Below are 21330 nucleotides of genomic sequence, written 5' to 3'. Positions count from 1 at the left end.
CCGTAAAGATAAGGGTGTTATGTGTGATACCTCATAGTTGAGGGGGGTGAAGTTGTATTTTAAAAGTTTAGGGGGTTATCTACAACAATCCCAAAATTTAGGGGGTTTTCTGTAGTAAAAATAGCCGAGGGGGTAAAATTAACCCTTTTTTTAGATAATTCACCACTTGTCACTCATGACATATAGTAGTCTTATAACAATTTTATACACCGAGTTGTATAAGGTTATATTAGAATTAATCCCCATATATGTAACACGATAACTTAGTGTCTTTACCAAAGGGCACCCTTGTTTGTATGCCACTAGGATTTTAAGAATTTTAGATGATACTGTGTGTTTCCATTTTCAATTATATCTAATGTGATCCTTTTCAGGTTCTTTTCTGTAGCACTGATATGGGAAGATCATCATTTGTTCGACAACTAGAGCCAGATTGGCACGTAGACTCAAATCTTGAAATAGTTTCTCAGTTAGCGGTATGTTTTCTTGCTCGAATTGGTTAATTCTAACCAGCGTATATATTGTTTCCGCATTGCTAACTTTATCGCTTACACAACTTCTCTTTGATCAGCGGTTTATTAGACACCAACTTCACATTTCAGAACTTGAGTTGGGACAAATTGCATCTAATGTGTTCACTTCTAGGAGCTTAGAGCAGTACTTCACCTCCCTGTAATGAAGAGAGAGAGAGAGAGAGAGAGAGAGAGAGAGAGAGAGAGAGAGAGATGTATGCTGTACAAGTGAATCAAACGGCTGTTGGATTTCTTGTTTTTATCTAAATTTGTTTACTAGGCAGAACATCACATGCTGTTCTGCTGCTGTTGTAATAATACTTTGCCCTTGATAAATGGAGATTGGTTGTAAACTTCACCTCGAACTTTATGGGAAATTTTGTAAATAATAATGAGCCCGTCCTTCTATTTTCTGTATGTTGCTCATTGAGTATAAAATGTGAGGAAGGGAGTGTAATTTAGATAGTTTGGCATCGGTCATGAGAATAGAAAAATATGATTCATGTAATCAACTCAAAATATTTGAGATAAAGGTTTTGTTTTTGTTGTAATGTCAGTAGTAGTAATGTTATTATCGTTATTTCGGTTTTAGATTTAAGTGGTAGAACTCGATGGTCCCTGAACTTGGTGTATAAATTCTCCTGTTCTGCTCATGTGGCTTGATCTCTCCTGTTATGCACAATATGATTAGTTCTCTCTTGCCTGGTTTCATTATAAAGTTTTATTTGGACTTCTTTGATTAAGGGTTCACTCTAGCTCGAGTTGCAATCTGACCTCCTTCGCTTCTTGTTGAACTGTGACGTTGCGACTGATTTCCTTTTCCAATATTTATTAGTTGCAAAACAAACAGTTACAATGAGTTTTTTCTATTGATAGCGTCTTTGATGCACACGGGAATCGAAGAGCGACATAGTTTTGCTATGTGACCTACTGGGTCGCCTAACAGTTATAGTGATTGTAAATTGCATTTACAATGCTTACGTTAAACCTACTTTAGTTAGCTATGTGAGCTATTTCCCCCCTCTAATAATATCGTGTCAAAAATCTTGATTAGCTTCACCACCCCCCCCCCCCTCTAATTATCTTAAGAATAATAAAACCCATAGCATGGATCTAGAAGGTAGAACTTTCTATAATTCATATTCAATCTCCTTACAGTTTGACCCAACACCTAGAAAAGAAATGAAAATTGTATTTCTTTTGTATTAAAACCCAGGGGCCCTCCTCTTTGTTCCGAAGTTATTAAGCATAAAATAATGGTGTAAATGGACAGAGTAGCTTATGCGGAGTCACTTATGTTCAAAAAAATATCAAAAAAGCACAGCGTTAGGAGATTGGATTGAATCGTATCATGTCGGTAGCTGTCAATTGAACTCTCAACAATCTCCCAACTGCTACTTTGTTAATTACATTTTAATTCACAGCCGATATGGACCCACAAACATTTCGTAAACGTACCATTGTGGCTAATATGCATATACACCCTCTTCTATTACTTATGTATTTTTTATGTAGGGTATATCCAAGAGCGTGTACTTTTCTGCCTTTTGGAATTTGAATATTTACGTTACCATAAACAAATACTATTCCAAAAATCTATTAACGGCGTCAGATCGTTTGACTTGAAAGTCCACTCTCTTCACAAGAAATTTTAATCTGTCACCAATGGTCATCACTCATCAGATAGTACTGGACTATGAGTCAGTTTTTATTTCCTAAAAAACCAAAAAAATAGAAATGAAAACCAAGAAATCTCAAAAAGTACAATTTCACACATTTCTATCTCTAAAACTCACTCACAACATCTAATAAAATATTATTTTTATCCAACAACTCATCCACCACATCTAATAAAATATTATTTTCATCCAACAACCCATCCATCACATCCACCACATCTAATAAAATACTATTTTCATCCACAACATCACTCAACTCATCTCATCTCATATTTAAAAATTACTCACACCATCCAATAAGATTGTGACAACTCATTTCATCTCATTAACATTTCATTTCTTTGTTTTCCTCCCAAAAAGTTAGGAAAACAATTTTCTTAAGTGTGGGTCACATCATCCAATAATATAATGACAACTCATCTCATCTATTTTTTTATTTTTAAGAAATAATCAAACAAAAAAAAAACAATCTAATACAAGAAATAGGTTTCTTATAATTCATTTTCTTATTTTTTCTGCCAACCAAACAACATCAAAACAAGTTTTCTTAAAAAATCACTCACATCATTCTATAATAAGGTGACAACTCATCTCATCTCATCTCCATTTCTTTGATTTCTTTCTTTTTTTAGCTAACCAAACAATCCCAAAACCTATTTTTCGTAGAAATAGGTTTCCTTTTCTTTGATTTCCCTCTTTTTTAGGCAAACAAACAGCCCCTTAGTAAATCTTTTAAAAACCAAACTAGAACAAAGAGTTGTAAAAAGCTTGTTTTATATCAAAACTTGGCTTTACAAAACTGAAAATTCTGGTCTTGTTAAAACCAGGTCAAACTTTAGTCTACCCCTATTCTATATCTAGACAAACAAAATCAGAATTAAAACTAGGTCCGGACTAATCCTGCCCTAGTTTTGAAGAATTGTCAAATGTTACGATTGTTTGACAATTCGGTAACACTAACCTAACTTTCAACCTGACCCAGTTTTAAGCATTTTGCCAAACAAGCCTAAATATAACCTAGTTTAAGATAAGAGTGGGTCAGGATTGATCCTGACCCAGTTTTAAGTATTTTGCCAAACTAAGCCTAGATGTAACCTAGTTTAGGATAAAACCAGGTTGGGATTGATCCTTATCTAGTTTTAAGCATTTTGCTAAAATAGACCCAAGTTTTAGCAAAAATTGGGCCAAGACTTGTGTCAGTTTTGCTAGGCCAAACTTTAGTCTTAAGCTAATTTTTTTTATCCGCCTCCTACTCGGCTTTAGTTATGAACTAGTTTAGAAGAAAACTAGTTTTTCTCCTTTTTGCCAAACAGAGCCTGAGGTCCATTGCTTAGATGCTCTTCTAGGTTTACAATAACCAGATTTTACACACAATACATTTGTATTTTTTACTTAAACTGTATATATTCATATGAAACTCGTAAAAATCACATTTTATGTAATAATATTTGCGAATTGTATTAGTCTTAGAATTTTAAAAGACTAATCAAATGTTTTATTTAATATTTATAGAAAGCTGGCAGGTGGGTAAGTCCCTCAAATTTGTAGAAACTGACTTTTATCGTTGTAGATGCATGTAACTATGTATCACAATGTTTTTGCAGTCATAAAGATAACTATAAATCAAGATCAAGCAGAAGGTAAATCTGAAGATTTCAAGTTTTAACTTTAGATAGATAATAAAATACAGAGAAGAATAAAGAATAAACAACAAAAAGGGGGGAGGGGGATAAATTAATAGGGAAGAAGTTGAAAAGACATACAGGTAAACCATGCGCGAAGTGCTGCGATTTTGCAATCTGGACTTTGTTAAGACTTTGCGATGTAATTTGCAAAACTAGCACCTGGACTGGAAATACCAAATAGCAAATTGCTAAGGGGGGCATATGAATAAAAAACACCCTCAGTTCCTGGGCAAAGTAGCCGTCTTTGCGCGTGGGCTCCTAAGAAAGTAAAGGGCAGAGGAAAAAGGAAGGAAGGCGGTGTGGGAAAGCAAAAAACCCCCCCAAAAAGTTCCAGATCGAAGCAAAGCAAAGAATCCTTCAGATCAAAAAATTCAAAAAATTCCTCTCTCTCCTCAATCAATTCAATCCTCAACTCCGAAACTTTTCCCTCTCGATGGCGGGAGGATCGAAGAAGGGAGAGACGGCTCCGCCTTCGCCGTCGTCGTCATCGCCATCGCCATCGCCATCGTCGAAGAAGAAGAAGGGCGGATTCTTTGGTAGATTATGGAAGGGGATCTTCGGACCGAGGAACGACGACTACGAGAAGAAGCTGCAGTACTTGTCGAAGGAGGAGGCCGCTGTTCACGCGAGGTTGAAGAGGAGAGCTCACTCTTCGAGGAGGAGGTCCAGGAACATCATCGTTTTCTCTGTGATCCTCGAGGTCAGCAGGTTTCTTGATTTTTTTTTATTTAAATTTTTTGTTTAATTTAGGTAGGTTAATTTTTTAAGTTATGTTCTGAAATTTCATGTTGAGTGCCTGAAGATAACAGTCAGTGGTCGGGGAGCACAGTGTGTTGCGTTTCAACAAAAAAGGGGGGGATTTTTGCTGCCAAATTCTTTGCTGGAACAGATGTTATATTAGTCTTTGGCGATTGAGAAGTCCATATCCTAGATATACAAGCCTATTTTAGAAGGGAAAAGAAAATGCAAGCTAATCTATACCATTCACAGATGGTTAGAGGTAGGGGTGGCAAATGGGTCGGGTCGGGCCATAGTTGACCCAACCCGACCCGTTTAATAAATGGGTCAATGCGATCTGACCCGTTTATTAAATGAGTTACCCGACCCGACCCATATAACCCAAATGACCCATATTACTCAATTTAAGGCTGCCGTTGGTGTAAAAGGACTCCGGAATAGTACTCCACTATTGTCGGTTTCGCAGAATTCCGAAGAACTAGTAAAACTAGGGTGAGGAATTTGAGATTTCGACGACGACGAAAAAGATGAAGACAACGCCCAGAATCACACAGCTTTCGAGAGTAGACCCGAAACAAGCTTTCCATTTCAATAGAGCTATCTTATATACAATAATCAATGTTAATCATACACTTAAATGTGCATATTTACCAAGCGTATGCAAAACTGTATTATGCCAAAAAATAAAATATTTTTTTCCACATTGCGGAATAATTAAAGTAGAGAATAATGAGACATCCTCTTTCTCTCTCATCATTTGAGCAGAGCAGAGAGAAAGAAGAGAAGAGAAGCTTCTGCCGTCCGTTTACCCCTGCGCGTGGATATCGCGCCCTCACCCTTGACCCTTTCCTCCAAACTCAGTCCCGATCCCTCATTCTCCTCCAAAGAAAAAGAAAAAAATTTCACCCAAATCGATAAAAATCCAACTTTTCCAATGGATTCCGACGAAGATGGCGACCCGATTCCTTGCTCCCGCGAGTACTTCAGCCAGCCCCTCGGCCGCGACGCCGCCATCCTCTCCTCCCCCGCCAGGGCCCCTCCCGCCAAAAACCACAGCCTCGACTCCTCCTCAGATAAAATACGTATGAATGACTAAATAAATCAGTCGACGCAGACGAAAACGTCGTCGACGAGGGGACGAGGGCCAGGAACCTCCTGGAGACGATGCAACATCGCCGAGGGATTTGACATCGGCTGAAACAGTTCGGGTTACACGGGTTAGTTATTAGGTTACAGGTCAGTTCAGGTCAACCCTAATTTAGCCATCTAATAAACGAGTTAGTTCGGATTGACCCATTTATGACCCGACCCATGTAACTCGACCCACACTCAATATGAACGAGTCGGGATGGGTTGGGTTGATGGGTCAGGTCATAATTTGCCACCCCTAGTTGGAGGGTAAGTTTAGGAGTTACTACTACTGTGTAGGGGTGCTTCTGATAGAATCCTTACTCTTTTAAAAATTTGCGTTACCCGAACTAAAAACCTTGCCACCAAATTTTGGTGGAAAATGTGTTATTAACACTGTGATTGAAAATTCTAGACCCTAGACTAGACACATGACAACCCTATTTTAGAAGGGGAAAAGAAAAGTAACTAGCAAGTAGCTCTAGCTTCTACCTACATACTTCTATTTGATTGCGGCACTTGCTAGTTCTGTTTGCTATTTTTTCGGCCATCTACATCTTTCCAGTTCAGTTCCAAGTTCATGGTGTTTTATGGCTTTCTAAATCAATTGCCAATGTCCCTGTGTAGTAAAATATTTTATGATTTTAAAAACCTCACTGCACCTGTTGACAGGCTCTTTAGAAAAGATTAAAAAAGGTCACTTTGAAATATCTGTAGCTTGCTTAGGAGGCTGACCTGTAGACAAAGGTATTATTTGATAACCGTTGAGCTAAGTATACTGCCTTAGTTTAGCAATACTTAAGTTCTCTACCGCTTTTGTCTATTTGATTGTTTTTTTATCTTTATATAACTCTCTGCAAATCAATTTTTGTTTCTAGCAACTTATTTATTCATAAATTGAAGGTGAAAATATGTTAGACATGGATATTAATTCTTGTCTTTTACTTCTTGCATATGATGCTAGTTTACGTTGCTTTTGTTGTCAAAAGTGCAAAATCCATAATAAACAAGAAATTGAAGGAATTTTATTATTGTAGAATCTAATTGAATTCCACCAAGACCAGGCATAGGCAAAACTCCAATCCAAAGTCTAAGAGGAAAGCCAAGTCAACTTGGTGGAGGATAAACCTAACTTCAAACTAAGGAGTGGTATTCAATCTCAGCCACACTGTCATACAAATCCTAAACGTTCTACTCATAAGTCTGAGATTATGTTCAAAACCAATTTTGCAATCTAGTTCTTCTACCGGAAGGGAAACAGGCATAAGGAACACTGGGTGAACATGGTCGAAGGGAACACTGAATTTTCTTAGGTTAGCTTACACTCCTGTGAATTGAGAAAACATCCTTACCTTAATTGCAAATTTCCACCATCAACCTCTCAATTCATTTAATATCCCTTTGGTGTCATTGACATAAGAGATGCCATTTATAGTCCATCTCTTTCTATACGTGGAAAGTTAATAAATCATCATATAATAATCGAGAAATTGAAATGGAAAAGAAAAAAGGGTGATTTCTTTTTTTCACACATCCAGAGTCTTGATCAAGACTTAAGATTTTTAGTTTAGTTTGTTTCTCTTTTCTTTCTTCTATTTTCATTTTCATGAATTGAGAGTATCACAAGTTCATCCCAAAAGTTGTTCGATACAACACTGATCAAAGATCAGTAGAACTGGAGTGCCTTGTAAGGTCAAAAGATCCTTAATTTTGAAGGCTTTGTTTGACAGGAGATAGGCTCTTTCAAGAAGGGATGCTTTTCATGCTGATCTAATCTACATTAACTTTACTATGATGCGTTCTTCTCGAAGATCCGCTAGTGCATAGCTTTCCCCCTTTTTGTTAATACTTAAATTCAGATTATTTGAGAACATTGTAGAAAGATCAATATTGTCAATACCATTGTTTAAAAAAACCGTTACATAACTCGTTATGTTGCGTTATATAACCTAACAAGCCTTAAATGTTATGTTACCTCATGAAATAACACAGACATTTCATAACTCTACGTTATAACAATATAAAATGTGTTATTTCAATGTAACTTATGTTATTTCAATATAACATGTGTTATTTCTTATTTCAAGTAAATTTACTTTATTTCATAGCACATCTTTTCTTAAAAGTTGAAATAGTTAAATAATTACTTCTGAATGTTTGGTAAAGCCTTCATGTCTTAATGTGGTGACATCATTACGTGATTGTGATTGTGATTGTGATTGTGAAATGAGGAATATCACTGATAAAATGAATGTAAATATGAAACATCTATAAATTTATGATTATATATTTGAGTACTTGATTGTGATACTTTCTAGTAAATCTATATAGTTTGTATTTTATTAAAATATTTTTGTCATGTGATATTTTGTTCCTAATTCTTAAAATTATTATGAACATATTTTATATATTTGAATTAAACAGTAACAAATATTGTCTTCCTAATTAAGATGTTATGCTTAAAAATTATTTGATGATTTTAATTATTGAAGTCATTATGAAATAGCTTGTATTTAAAAAATATGTAAATAATTAATGACCAAAATAACCAAGTGTTATTGTTCTTATTATTTGCCGCTTTTTCTTTAACACTTATAAGAGATAGAGCATTACATATGCGTTATTTTTATTTTCAACATTGGTCACTACAGTGTTTTTATTTTATCTTTTTGTTTTGACGATGACCAGGTCTCGTGTATTGGTTTAAAAAGTGCATGTTAGTTGCATGAGCTAGATGGAGTTCTTTTTCAAAACTGACAATGGTTATTTTATCAGGCAATGGCAGTGGCTTATGCTATCATGACAACAAGGTCAGTGGATTTGGACTGGAAGATGAGAGCAGCTAGAGTATTTCCTATGTTTGGGTTACCCATGTTGTCAGCTCTTATCTATTCATCACTTGTAAGCTTCACAAGGATGCGTAAATACCTCAAACTCTACACCCAAGTGAAATTGCTTTTAATCTTTTTATTCAATGTTAGAGAGATACATTAAGTACGTGATATTGCTTTTTGGAGCTCTTTTAATCTTTTTTGCGTTGCTGTTTACTTAGACATGGTTGATATCTATGTCCGGTCCTGATTATTTTTCTGTTGGCACAATTATTTACTGGATGTGATCAGAAGCTGACAACCAGTAACTAGTTGCAGTGGAAGAGACTTGTGATTAATATGGAAGGGCAACAAAAGGAGGACCATATAGAACAGAAAGAAAATTCAGTGAAAGTGAGATGATAATTATATTTTGGGTCAGGTTCCTAATGCAATGGACATGGAGATACAACATTTGGTCCTTCACTATTGTACAGTGAAGAACTGTGGCCTGTGGCTTTTGTTGGAGTCCACATACTGTAGGAAGAATTGTCTGGCACGGCCTATTCATAGGCCTTTCTCAAAATGTTATTCAAGGAGAAGGAATTTGGATGAGTATTATGCGGATTTTAATAAACTCTGAGATGAACTTCAGAAGATGTTTGCTATCTCATAAATCACTAAGCGTCTTGGTAAAGATCGGGTATGATTTATTTGTGACAAGCTGGACATGCGCGGTATTTATGCTTCAATTTATGGGAAGATTTTTGAAGAATTATTACCATAGGGTCTGTATTTCGTCTGATTTTACTAGAGATATCATATTGCACTCCTATGAAAGCCTGCTAGATGTACTCAAACCAATATTATGAAGAAATAAGACCGTTTTTTAGCTGTATGATAACTTCAGTGTATATGAGATTTTTGTAGAACGTGAGGAACTCACTGAAAAGTTTAAGCTCACTCTCAACTGGTTAAGGGCATTACAACATTATTTTAACTAGAAGTGGGAAGCACTAGGATTTTGTATGCCCAATATTCATCACCTAGACTCCCATAACTTCAGTGGGAAGCATTATTTTTATGTGATTTGGAAAAACAGATTATTTGTAGAACCATGTTAGCAGAGTATTATGAATTTATGATCATATTAAATAATTCCAAGCACAAAAGTTGTGAAGTTTTCGCTGAACTAATGTTTTAAAGACTGATTCTTTTGGAAGTCAAGTCGATACTGTGTAAGTTAATTTGTAGTGACACCACTAGGTTGTCTGTGATGCTGCCTCTCAGTTTCTGGCAGAATGGGGTGGATGAATAGTTTAACTGAGAATACTGATGGAAAAGGAGCCAATTCTTTTCTAACGCGACTGACAACTAAAGGATACCTAGGCTCAATGCTTGAAGTTGGTGGAACCAAAGCTTGGACATGACACACAACTGAAACTAGTTGAAAATTTTGAATGATGGAACTGATAGGCTCCCATTTTTTCAGAGTTGTGAATCTGTGATCCTCTTATAATTTCTTTTAGTTTATTCTTTTCAGCAAGATTTCATGTGCTGCTGAAATATTTAACGATATTTGTTGTTACTACATAGGTAACTATCCTATTTTTCAGCTGACATTTAGCTGAACGATGGTCTTTGAAAATGAACACAGCACCAGCTTGCTGGTTTGTCCCAAACGTATGGTCATCATGGATGAAGCATTTTTTACTTTTAAATTACATTATTGTTGGTGCAGTCCAAGCTTGTGCCATTAGAGGCTCTACTGCCTTTGACTAGTTAAGTATCTGCCCATCTGACTGAAGAGAGATCACTGTATTGCATATCTGTTAGGTGTTGCCAGGCTCAATGGGCCAATATGAATCTCAGGAATCGTTATCCTGAAAATGAAATAATCGTGTCATTACAAGTGAAATTTAGGCTGCAAATTTCCTTCTTGTGTTCCTTGTGTGATTTCCTCTGTCTGCATTGTTTAGTTGAAATAAATGGCTTGCTGGTGAAGATAGGCTTATTCATCTCTACTTGCTCTGACATCAGTTTGTCCAGTTCTGTTCTGTTCTGTTCTTTATTTTTCTTTTTTCTGTATTCACACTTTACCTATTAATCATTCTGTTGATGGCAATTAATGGAATAACACAGGTCGCACAAGAATAGAAATTATTGAAGACTGATATGTTTGAATGTTCTGTAATTGTTGAATACATTTCAATTGTTGTAGTCATATTCATCATACACAACACAACTAATGTTCCACATAGTGCTCTTTTCCAAGAGATTAGATATAAGTTGTTCTCTATATCTGTTGCCAGGATTCTGTCATGCAGTTTGTCCAGTGCTCTAATATTCCAAAGCAATTTTTCTTTTTGGTAATATATGATTCCAAATCCTTCTCAGATCATAATCATTGACTTTCCTTACAGTTGATCGCAAGGATCAGAAGACACTTGAAAGGCTTCGAGCGGAAAGGCAGGCAAAGATTGATGAGCTTAAAGAGAGAACAAACTATTACACTACACAGCAACTTATTCAGGTATCTCTTTCTCTTCACGCCTTTCTTCTCACTATCATGTATTTGAATATCTAGCAAGGATCTCTCAAATATATATATGCTACTAACATTGGATCCTAAATCCAGAGATACGATCTTGATCCTGCTGCAAAAGCAGCAGCAGCAACTGTTTTGGCATCTAAGTTGGGGGCAGATTCAGGCTTGAAGGTTTATCTTGGTGATGAATCTAATAACCCTAAAGGGACAATGGGGAGAAGCAAGGATGCTGAGCTGGAAAGATCTGCTGGACTTCGGAACAGGAGACCATCTCATATAAGAAGCAACAGCACGGGGAATGCTGCACTAACTCAGTACATAGATGAAACATCGGTTGATTATAGTGCTGACGGTGAAGAATCTCCTGATCAGAATCAGAGGGTTGTTGAACACTTTAAAGGCCCAAGCCCTAATGATGGGGGTTGGCTTGCTCGTATCGCTGCTCTTCTTGTGGGTGAAGACCCAAGTCAGTGTTATGCTCTCATATGTGGCAACTGCCATATGCACAATGGTGAGTGAAACGCATGATCCGATTATGATCAGAATAGGTTCATTCATTGAAATATATTCTGATAAGCACAATATTCTCATGTTTCCTGAAACGATTAGGGTCTGTTGGGTAACATGTTCCAAGTACATGAAAAAGCAAACTTCGATGTTTGGTCACTTGGAGTTAGATCCCATTATGTAGTTGCAATTACGTAATAGGGTTCAAATTTTGTTGACACTAAATTAAAAATGAAAGATTGTCGTAACATCTTGAAAACTGTGTAAAACATTGCCATCTCTACTATATAGGCAGTATGATAATATGGTTTTCATAGGTTTTTTATTAAATCGTGTTAATAAGTAGTTTAGAAGTATCAATACATTTATATTGATGTAAAGATGTAGTTGGAAAAGCATCGATACTGGTTCTAATTACACGCATTGGGAACATGTAGTCTGGAAATGATTTGTATTTCTAGCTACAAGAACCAAACGTCCCAGAGACTTGTTTCCTATCATTTCCTCAGCTATGCGATTGCCAAATTACTCTTCAATAAGCATATCCAAAATATCTAGACTTAGTGACTGTAGTTTCCATATTCATGATTCCTAAATTGATCCTATTTGTGAACTGTTCAAATCTTACATGTTCATAAATTGTAGAAATTTAGCATATAATTTTACATTCTTTTGATACTGTAAGTCCCATTCCTTTTTTTTTTTTTGGTTTACCATTTTAATGAAACTAACCCATCTTCTGTTCTTGAGACCTTCATAATGGATTATGTATTAATTTCAATCAAATACTTTCTTAAATTTTATCGCTTTCATTATACCCCCTCCCCCACACCCCCACCCCACTCCACCCCCAAAAAAGTAAAAAAATAAAAAATGAAAAATGAAAAAACCGACCCCACCGAAAGGAAGAAAAAGAAAAAAGAAACAATTTATCCATGGCTTGCAAAATGTCGATACCATGATAAATGTATGTAGTACAAATTTATCATGTTTCTATATTCTTTTGATATGTAATTCCAACTTTCTAACGGATGTTTTTATGTTTACTAATTTGTACAGAAGTAACACATTTCTATAGAACATTTCATTTTCTTCTCCACATGAAAGAGCATTTATTTATTGTCCTTACAAAAACATGCATACAATGGTGAAAATATTTGCAGGGTTGGCGAGAAAGGAGGATTATCCATACGTAACTTATTACTGCCCCCATTGCCACACATTGAATGGTTCTCGCCAGCCTGGTGAAAATGTCTCTAGTTTAAGCTCCGACCAGGCCACACCTACTAACACGGACACTCCTACGCAGGCTCCGTAACAAACTAGTGGCAAGTATTGAGCAATTTTGCGTCTGTTCAAGAGATTCCTGCTGACGATGAGAATGAGAATGAGATTCCATGCTGAAGATGAGAATGAAGAATGAGATTCCTGCTGGTGATACGAATGAGGCCCATGCTGAAAGCTGAAGGGGGAAAAAGTCATTACGTTAGGGGACTCTATCGAAAATCACAGAGAGAGGAAAAGGATCTTGGCATGTTCTTCCTACTATGAATCTTAAAGTTGGTGATTAATGACCATCCACTTTTCTTGGAATTTAGATTAAGACGCGTCAAGATTCAGTTCCTTCGCGCATGATTTTTCTATATGATTTTTAATGGAGGATCCTCTTTTCCGAAATTTCCCCCAAAACCTTTGTGTACCTCTTGGAGATAAGAATGTACGTTATGTTGTTTGTTGAGACAAAAGGGAATGGTCAGCATTGTGAAAGTCTGATAACCCGTTACTAGAGTTGTATGCTGTGTGAAGAGTGGAGAGTTATTTTGTTGCCCGTGGATAGATGTGGCTATTTGTGGACTATGAGTATCTAAATGAAAGCCCCCCCCCCCCCCTCTCCAACCACCCACCGAACACACCCCTCGTATTGAAGCGAATCAGAAAATCTTGAATTCAATTGGGTTATTATTCATAACTATGCGTGAATATTTGTAAACAGTTCTCATGTAGTCTTGTATGAATTATTCAGTTCACATTTGGCAGATACTCGGTAAATATTTGTATTCTAGTCCAGTCTTATAATGCAATGAAACATGATACTATCAATAGATGTGCAACCTAGTGATAATGTAATATTCACAAATTAAGAAGTACTTATATGAGGCTGTGTGTAAGAAAGTTTTGGTATGCATAGAGATTGTAATAGCTAAAATTTATAGGTCTAAAGTATAATATATAAACAAATAGTTGATTAAACAAACGAATTGAATACACATGTGGTTAAATTCTATCGTTTATGAATCAAATATTAAAAACTAGGGTTTTTTAGATATTAGTCCCTTAAATCTGAGCTATTTTGTATTAGTCCTTCAGATCTTAGTATTTTGATACTAGTCCCTCAAATTGCTTTAAGTTGTTGATTTTAATTCTTCAAGTTAGTGGTTGTTAAATCTATAGGGGAATATTCTGTTATCTATAATTGTCACATTTATGGAACAATTATGCCCTTCACCAAATTAAAATTCATCAATACCTAATTAAAATCTAATCAAATTAAAATTCATCATTGCATAATTAAACCCTAATCAAAGATTAAACCCTAACTCATCCCCAAATTTACTACAAACCCAAATCTTTAAACTATAATCAAAACATGCAATGAGAGAGAGAGAGAGAGAGAGAGAGAGAGAGAAAGAGAGAGAATGTCATTTAGTGAGGTGAATTACACCGAAGGTGTTTTAGTAACTAACCATCTATAGTTAATATTAACCCAACCATGGTTTAGATTTTTTAACATAAAACCTAATAGAAGGACTAATATCAACAACTTAAGACAATTTAAAGGACTAATATCAAAATACTCAAATTTTTAAGGGACTAATATCAAAATTGCTCATATGTTAAGGGACTAATGTCTATATGTTTATATTCAATAGAATAAACATCGAATTATTTGTTAAATATTTGGTTCGTCTCCAACCCTGGTCTCCAACCCTGGTGCTAGTAGAGTTTTGAATTTGAACATTATGGTATGTACAGGCTCAAATGAGGCAATGATCCAACTCATTTAAAATAGTTTAAGCCTTAGGGCCTTGCGAGCTTGGAATGCACCCCACGATGAGCCTTGGGCCTTGTGCAGACCGGGCTGAAGCGCAGGATTGCATGCTCCACTTATTTTATTTATTTATATGGTTATTGGTGCTTTACTATGGTGCATGAAGTGATATCATAATATACAATATTTTGAGACAGCCGAAATTCTTTGCAATTTGTTGATGAGTTTTATGGTGCTTGGATCACATGATAGATTTGGTTACTTATCTATTTGGCCACATACTACTTAAATAGCCTATATTTTCGCTCACTTTACACTTAGGGGCTGTTTGGTTGGCTTTTTTGTTTTGGTTTCCCTGCCAAAACTGACAAAAACTGTCAGTTTTGACAGCTTTACTTACAAAAACGTCCATTTTGGGGCGTTTTTAAAAGTAAAGCTGTCAAAACTGACAACTTTTATCAGTTTTGGCAGGAAAACAAGGGCAAAAAATGCCAACCAAACAGCCCCTTACATACGCTCCCTTGTAGCCTCCTTTGTTTTGTGGGGCGTTATATGCCCTGAGTTGCTAGAGTTGGCACATTGATGCTCTCCACTAAGCATTAAGCAACCATGAATATTTTCACCTGAATGTTTTCATAGAAGCAATTATCATCTTGATGTCATATTGGTCACGTTTGGGGTATGCAGATGCAGAGTGAGTTGAACTGCTGGTTATTTAGGTGCTATTTAGCCTTATTAATTAAAAAGCTCCGAATTGTAATTCCGCACGGTGCTCCACATGGTCGCTTTGCTCAGTGCGCTCTTAAAGCTTGAAATCAGAAGACGCTGATTCGTCTTCTAAATTCATCAAAACCATGATAGGGTTTTTAATTTGGAGTCCGAAAGTACATCTAAGGAACAACAACTGATCTTATAATAGGGAGTTTAAATAATAAAAAAAAAACAAAATATATACGTTCAGCACTCTAGAATTATCTAAAACACCTAAGCTCCAATACACTCAGGTACAACAAGATTAAGGCAACATTCCGTTCTACATTTAACATCTGAGAGGGTTGAAAAAAGAAAATAGCTCAACAAAAATATATAAAGAAAATCCAAATCCAACAATCACAGGCTTCTCCAGGTTATACAGCATAAATATCTGCCCACGTAACTGTTACAGAAGAATACATTTCCATGGAGGATAGCATGAGATGAACATCCAAAACTTTACAGTATTTCATGCTTCCCCTCCCCGCGGAAGTCCAAAAATACAATCTGGAGCAGAGAAAAATTATATCAAGCGAAGGCTTTTATTACCTGAATACTAGGAATACTATGATATTGTCTCTTCAAATTCCAAAACATTTAACTTTACATACATGAGAGAAGTCCCAGATGAGAATGTTGTAATTACAAAAGGTTAAATTTGAGCACATCCTATCATTGGTGATCATGTTTTGTCTGCTGCTCCAAATTGATGCCAGGGCCACTAAACATGAATGCCTACAAGAGAAAAAGTAACGGTAATGAGCTCTTCGGGTTCAAAGATCACAAAGCGAGCTTCACTGAGTTAAATGTATCGTTAGAAAGATAGAAGAAAATACACCGCAATAATAAATAGAATTATTGTATACACCTTAATTTTGTTGTTACTAAGACGAGCAAACGAGTATTAATATCTGAAGTAAAGCATTCTACATATTATAGATAGTTTTTACTCCTCCGTGCAAATTAGGTCAATGCTTTACCTAGGGAGTATGGACGGGACGACATGGCTTCAAAAAGGCAGCGTTACAATAAACACCTATATATATTTTTTGCCGTGACAAACAAAAGAGCAACTCTCTGCTCTCTAAAAGGCCTATCATCATAACAAACTCTTCAATCTCTGCAATGATAGGGCTTGGAGCTTATAACAGACAACTGCAAGATAAAGAAACTTCCATCTATGTTTTATTTAGATGTGAAGATGCTAGAAACAAGAAATTATGTTATAATTCATGTCAGCTTTCAGAAAAATGACATTTATGTATATTAATTACTATAATCACTGACGAATTCCCTCAAATTCCTAGACATTAGTATCTACTATAATTAGAGGTGTACAACAATTTATACAATAAAATCCAAATCTTCTATATTTGATTTAAATTATCAATGTATAAACATTCACGAACCTCTGGCATGCATGAATTCAGAGGACTTGTGACTACTATCTTTAGTCCGCCGATGAAGAGTTTATTAATAAGTATAAAAAGAGCTTATTGAAAAAAGTACAATTAAAAAATAAAGTAGAAATAAAATCTCTAGTTTCAAAATTGGAGCCTTGAAGCCTGGCTCAGAGGGAAAGCTGTAGCAATAGGTTATTGAACATTCCAAGGCCAAGTCCAAACTACAGTATTGGTCCAAAAATAAAACAACAAAGACGGTAATGATGACAACGACAATGATGATGAACATAATTACAGTTTAGACAAACAATCTCATTACTACAAGAAAGCACAATATGTGGGAATTAAGTTAAGATCCTTTATGTACAAAGAACAGTTTTTTTTATCGTATTTCCTAAAAGCAATTAAATAGAAGTAAACCGAATTTTGACAACTTTGCAAGTAAATTTCACAACAGGAGGAAGCTTACCTGATTTCGATAGGATACAAGAGCACTAAGAAGTTCTTCATTTACTGACACAGGCAAAGGAGGCATCTGACTCATTATGCTAGGCATATTGCTCATGCTGCATAAAGATCAACAAAAATGACATATTAGAGACAATAAACAGCACCCACAAGAAGAACAAATGTGCGAAACTGCTGGGTTTCCCCATAGGACCGTAAGAAAGGTTGAACAAAGTCGTACTTATTTAGGATGGTTGTGATATTGTTTCTTGTATGACAGAACAAATCAATATTTTGTTGTACCTGCATTGGTAAAAGTTCCAAAGAATCATACACCTCTAGATACAGAACAAAAAAGCGAAAAAGAGAATAACTAAAGGCCATCAGTTAAGACCAGATAGAGGAGCAAAATATTTAGCACAGAACATGCCCTATATATATTTCCTAGAATGCTTTAAATAAAAATAAAATATAGAGAACGATAACAATGACTAATAAATACTATAGAGAATGATTACAATGAATAGCAGTATTGTACAGAGTAATTGCAATTAGAGGGTATCATGTCAGATGGAAAAACTTTTTGTAGTTTGGAACGAGTCGAAAGTTACAAAAATGATACACTTATTTTTGAGCAACAAAGAGATATTATCAGGTCCAACGACAAGTTTCTTGACAGGCCTTACAGGGAGCTATGAACTGAGGATAGTTTGTATGGTGAGTTACATTTGCATACCATCATTACTAGTATTGGAATCCTCAGGTCCATGAAAGAAATAATTGGTTAACCCTTCTACTTTTAGTTTACTTTAGCCATTAACTTTCCTTTTGTTTCCAGGGGGAAAAAAGACATTAATGGTAACCCTTCGAGCTGAGCAAATCAGTATATCTCATGTTCGTGTTACATATAACATGCTCTCTTAGTGTCCTGTATTTTGGTTTATTAATTAATAGCAGAAGAAGCTTTCTCTACAATTACCTCATTGAAACTCTTATTGCAACCCTAGCTGTGCAAAGTGAGACCCTTACTGACAGTTTGGACCTAGAGCAAAGAGAACCCTTGCTGGCAGTGGTGATTGACAATGCTCTGTAAATCGCAACATTATTTCAGAGGTCATAGTTAAGAATATCCTTTCATTCCTCACTCTTATTCTGGTTTGTTAAGTTGCAGCAGGAGAAGCTTTCTCTAGGGTTACCTCATTGACACTCTTATTGCGACCCTTGTTGTGCCCACAATTTTATGTTAACCTCTATACCAATTGACCACTGTATACTAGCTTTCATTTGTTCTTCGTGCATTCAAAGAACTAAGTCGGCACCGCACAACACCTAAGGGTTCACAGGAAATCATGAACAATCAAGTGACCTCCTCCTACGTTTTCCTTCAATTTATAATAGCATGATAATTTAGACCTACACACCTTGTATGTTGCAAGATTAGATGAAATCTGATGAAGCATCTGATTGTTTTCATCCACAAGCTGCTGAGTCGCACCATCCAGAGCTGGAACTGTATAACGCAAAATGATATAAGCTAAAGGGCAACAAGCGCAACTGATCAATTTGAGGCAGTTAAAAGTACTATAACATCATAAAATAAGAGAACTTTCACAGAAAGAAAACAAAATTTGGAGTAGAAGTGTGCCAAGTTCCATAAGATCTATATGAATGTAACACGAAGATATTGTTCGGACGCAAAAAATTGTTGCTATATTCAAGTTAACACACAGTTGAATCGACATAGCTGTTCCCCAAAGCCCAGCATATGAGGTCAGACCTATACATGTGCTTGCTTGATAATATACAAATATGTTACATACTTTTTTATATTTTGTTAACTTGGATTTACATACAGAAAAACCTTTGGACAAAAAAACTGACGCATTAACCTTGCCAAAGTAAAAGCTACTGATATAAGGCACATTTTGTTACCCCAAGATAAATTTGTAGATCTCCAAAACAAAGTTCTGACATAGGGAAATGTGACCGTAAATGACACTAATGGACACCAAGTGTTTAGTGGGAAAACGAGTTATACATATATAGCAACAATGTTACATTAAACGTTGAGCGCTTCTAGGCGTCGGACTTAGCGCCCAACGCTTAGTCACCTAGGCGGACGCCTAAGCGGTTTCTGGGCCTTTTTTTTCTTTCTTCATTTAAGTGGTGGTCGATGAGGTTTTGTTGAAGGTCGGAGGAGGTAGTGGAGGTGTTCATATTTGGAGGTTAATGGAGTTTGGAGGACGTGTAGGCTACGACACATAAAATCACAATCAAGGCCTACAGGGTGCAATCCACATAAACAGACTGCTCACCTAAACGCTCGTAATATCTAGGTGGGCAGCCTAAATACCGCCTAGACGCTAGGCGCTAGTTACGTAATATCTAGGTGGGCAGCCTAAATACCGCCTAGACGCTAGGCGCTAGTTAGGCGGCCTAGGTACTGCCTAGGCCTAGGCGTACGCCTAAGCGGACTAGGCGGAGGTTTTTTAAAACAGTGTATAGCAAGATATACTTAGACATATTATGGCTAAGATATCAAGTAGGCTTGTCCCCGTATATAGAACACATTGAGATATTTTGTGTCCAAGGAGTCAAAAAGGGCCGCATTAACTTTATGACTCTAATTTAATATGAAGAAGTTGTGAATAGAGGTAATGCCATCTTCTGCATTGACAGATCACAAATATGGGCATGTAGCACTGAAGTCCCTCATCTCTTTATGCAGCAGTTTGTTAAATGACTTAAAAACCTTCAACCATGGCACTAGCGTCTTATGGAGCAACACAGTAAACATGCACCCAAAGCACTTAATACAGTATGTGATTGAGTTACTTTTCTCAACTAATTCTCCATCCTATATTGTGTCATTTGGTGCAGTGAAAAGTTTCTTCATCCTTCATGTTCTCTTCCATTTGCTTAAAATTAAGTGCCAAGGAAAGGCACAACAGTGAAGAGGCTACAAAGAATTGTACTAAGCAAGAATAATAATTATAACAGTTATAAATGGTACCAAGTTCTAAAAGGTTATATCCGTACTGCTTTCCAACACGTTATCAAGCATACTAAAGAATTTCATTAGATTATGTTTACAGTAACATTATACAATGCAGTAAAGGTTAAAATTAACCATAGATCCAAAAACGATATTTGCTTAAATTTAAGTGCCTCTGTGTATTTACCAAGAGGCTACAGAGAATTGTACTAAGCAAGAACAATAATTATAACAGTTATAACTGGCACCAAGATCTAAAAGTTTATATCTGTAACTGCTTTCCAACCCGTTATCACGCATACTAAAGAATTTCATTAGATTATGTTTACAGTAACATTATTCAATGTTGTAAAGGTTAAAACTAACCATAGATCCAAAAACGATATTCCATGTGCTGGTATATATGTATTGAATTCAAATTTGAAAACCTAATTTTGAATTAAGAAAAACATGAAAGAAATGCATAATTAAAAATCATCACCAGTGAAGGAGAAAATACTATATAGATAAGCAAAAGTTCAAATTAATTAAATTCCATATTATGCAAATGTGAAACAGCTTAAACCTTCTGAAAATTAGAGAGATATGGTCTAACAACCTTCAGGTGAAAATAGATCATTCTGGTTCCCCTGGTGCATCATTGGAGAATAAGACGCAGAGGCGCCTTGGTTGACCACATATCTGTTTCCGCTTGAGCAAGAATCCACCATTTTTTCCTGAATAAAATAAGAACATGCATCATGAAGGCTCCCATCCTTGATACTTGAATAGATGAGCAACTAAAAGTTTGTATTATGACTATATGAGTTAATTGGAAGCTAAGGAAAAGGTGGCATTATGGTAAAAAAAAAAACCCAGCTAGAAAGATAAGTACCTTCCCACTGTACATTCTTTTTCCTGCATAATAGTCTTCTAATTTTCGCCGCTTGCTGTTTTCCTGCTTCCATGGTACACAACATCTTAGAAGATGAATACTTTCTCAAATTGAGTAAGGCAAGCAACTATTTACATTTAATGTCACAGAAAGCAACAAATGACAAAAGGTGCTAAAGAATTTAACTTGCACGTGAAAGGAA

At 35.9% G+C, this 21330-nt stretch overlaps 3 protein-coding genes across 4 annotated transcripts in view; 2 read left to right on the top strand and 1 right to left on the bottom strand.

The window, feature by feature from the left end:
- Window positions 1-923, top strand: part of LOC109820706 (peroxisome biogenesis protein 22-like) — a 27354-nt gene extending 26431 nt beyond the window's left edge. The window contains exons 7-8 of the mRNA XM_020386904.1: window positions 375-476; window positions 572-923. Coding sequence (XP_020242493.1) covers window positions 375-476; window positions 572-676 — 207 coding nt within the window. The 3' untranslated portion in view covers window positions 677-923. The remainder of the gene's footprint in view (window positions 1-374; window positions 477-571) is intronic.
- Window positions 4142-13435, top strand: LOC109820700 (uncharacterized protein At2g24330). The gene is made up of 5 exons (XM_020386892.1): window positions 4142-4576; window positions 8518-8662; window positions 10976-11085; window positions 11191-11611; window positions 12771-13435. The coding sequence occupies exons 1-5, from the start codon at window positions 4310-4312 to the stop codon at window positions 12923-12925; spliced, it is 1098 nt and encodes a 365-aa protein (XP_020242481.1). The 5' UTR covers window positions 4142-4309; the 3' UTR covers window positions 12926-13435.
- Window positions 15628-21330, bottom strand: part of LOC109820686 — a 10376-nt gene continuing 4673 nt past the window's right edge. The window contains exons 3-9 of one of the 2 annotated variants that reach the window (XR_002241926.1): window positions 21129-21191; window positions 20853-20970; window positions 18681-18769; window positions 17501-17562; window positions 17282-17378; window positions 16021-16144; window positions 15628-15916 (exon numbers count right to left, since the gene is read on the bottom strand). Coding sequence is in view for 1 of the 2 variants with exons in the window: in XM_020386879.1 (XP_020242468.1) it covers window positions 16082-16144; window positions 17282-17378; window positions 17501-17562; window positions 18681-18769; window positions 20853-20970; window positions 21129-21191 (492 nt within the window). In the remaining variant the exon portion in view is untranslated. Of the gene's footprint in view, window positions 16145-17281; window positions 17379-17500; window positions 17563-18680; window positions 18770-20852; window positions 20971-21128; window positions 21192-21330 lie in introns of both variants that reach the window. The other variant, XM_020386879.1, reaches the window with a different exon arrangement.

This window comes from Asparagus officinalis, chromosome 1, assembly GCF_001876935.1.
Source record: "Asparagus officinalis chromosome 1, Aspof.V1, whole genome shotgun sequence".
Classification (NCBI taxonomy): Eukaryota; Viridiplantae; Streptophyta; class Magnoliopsida; order Asparagales; family Asparagaceae; genus Asparagus; species Asparagus officinalis.
This window is presented reverse-complemented; position numbering and strand designations above follow the sequence as displayed.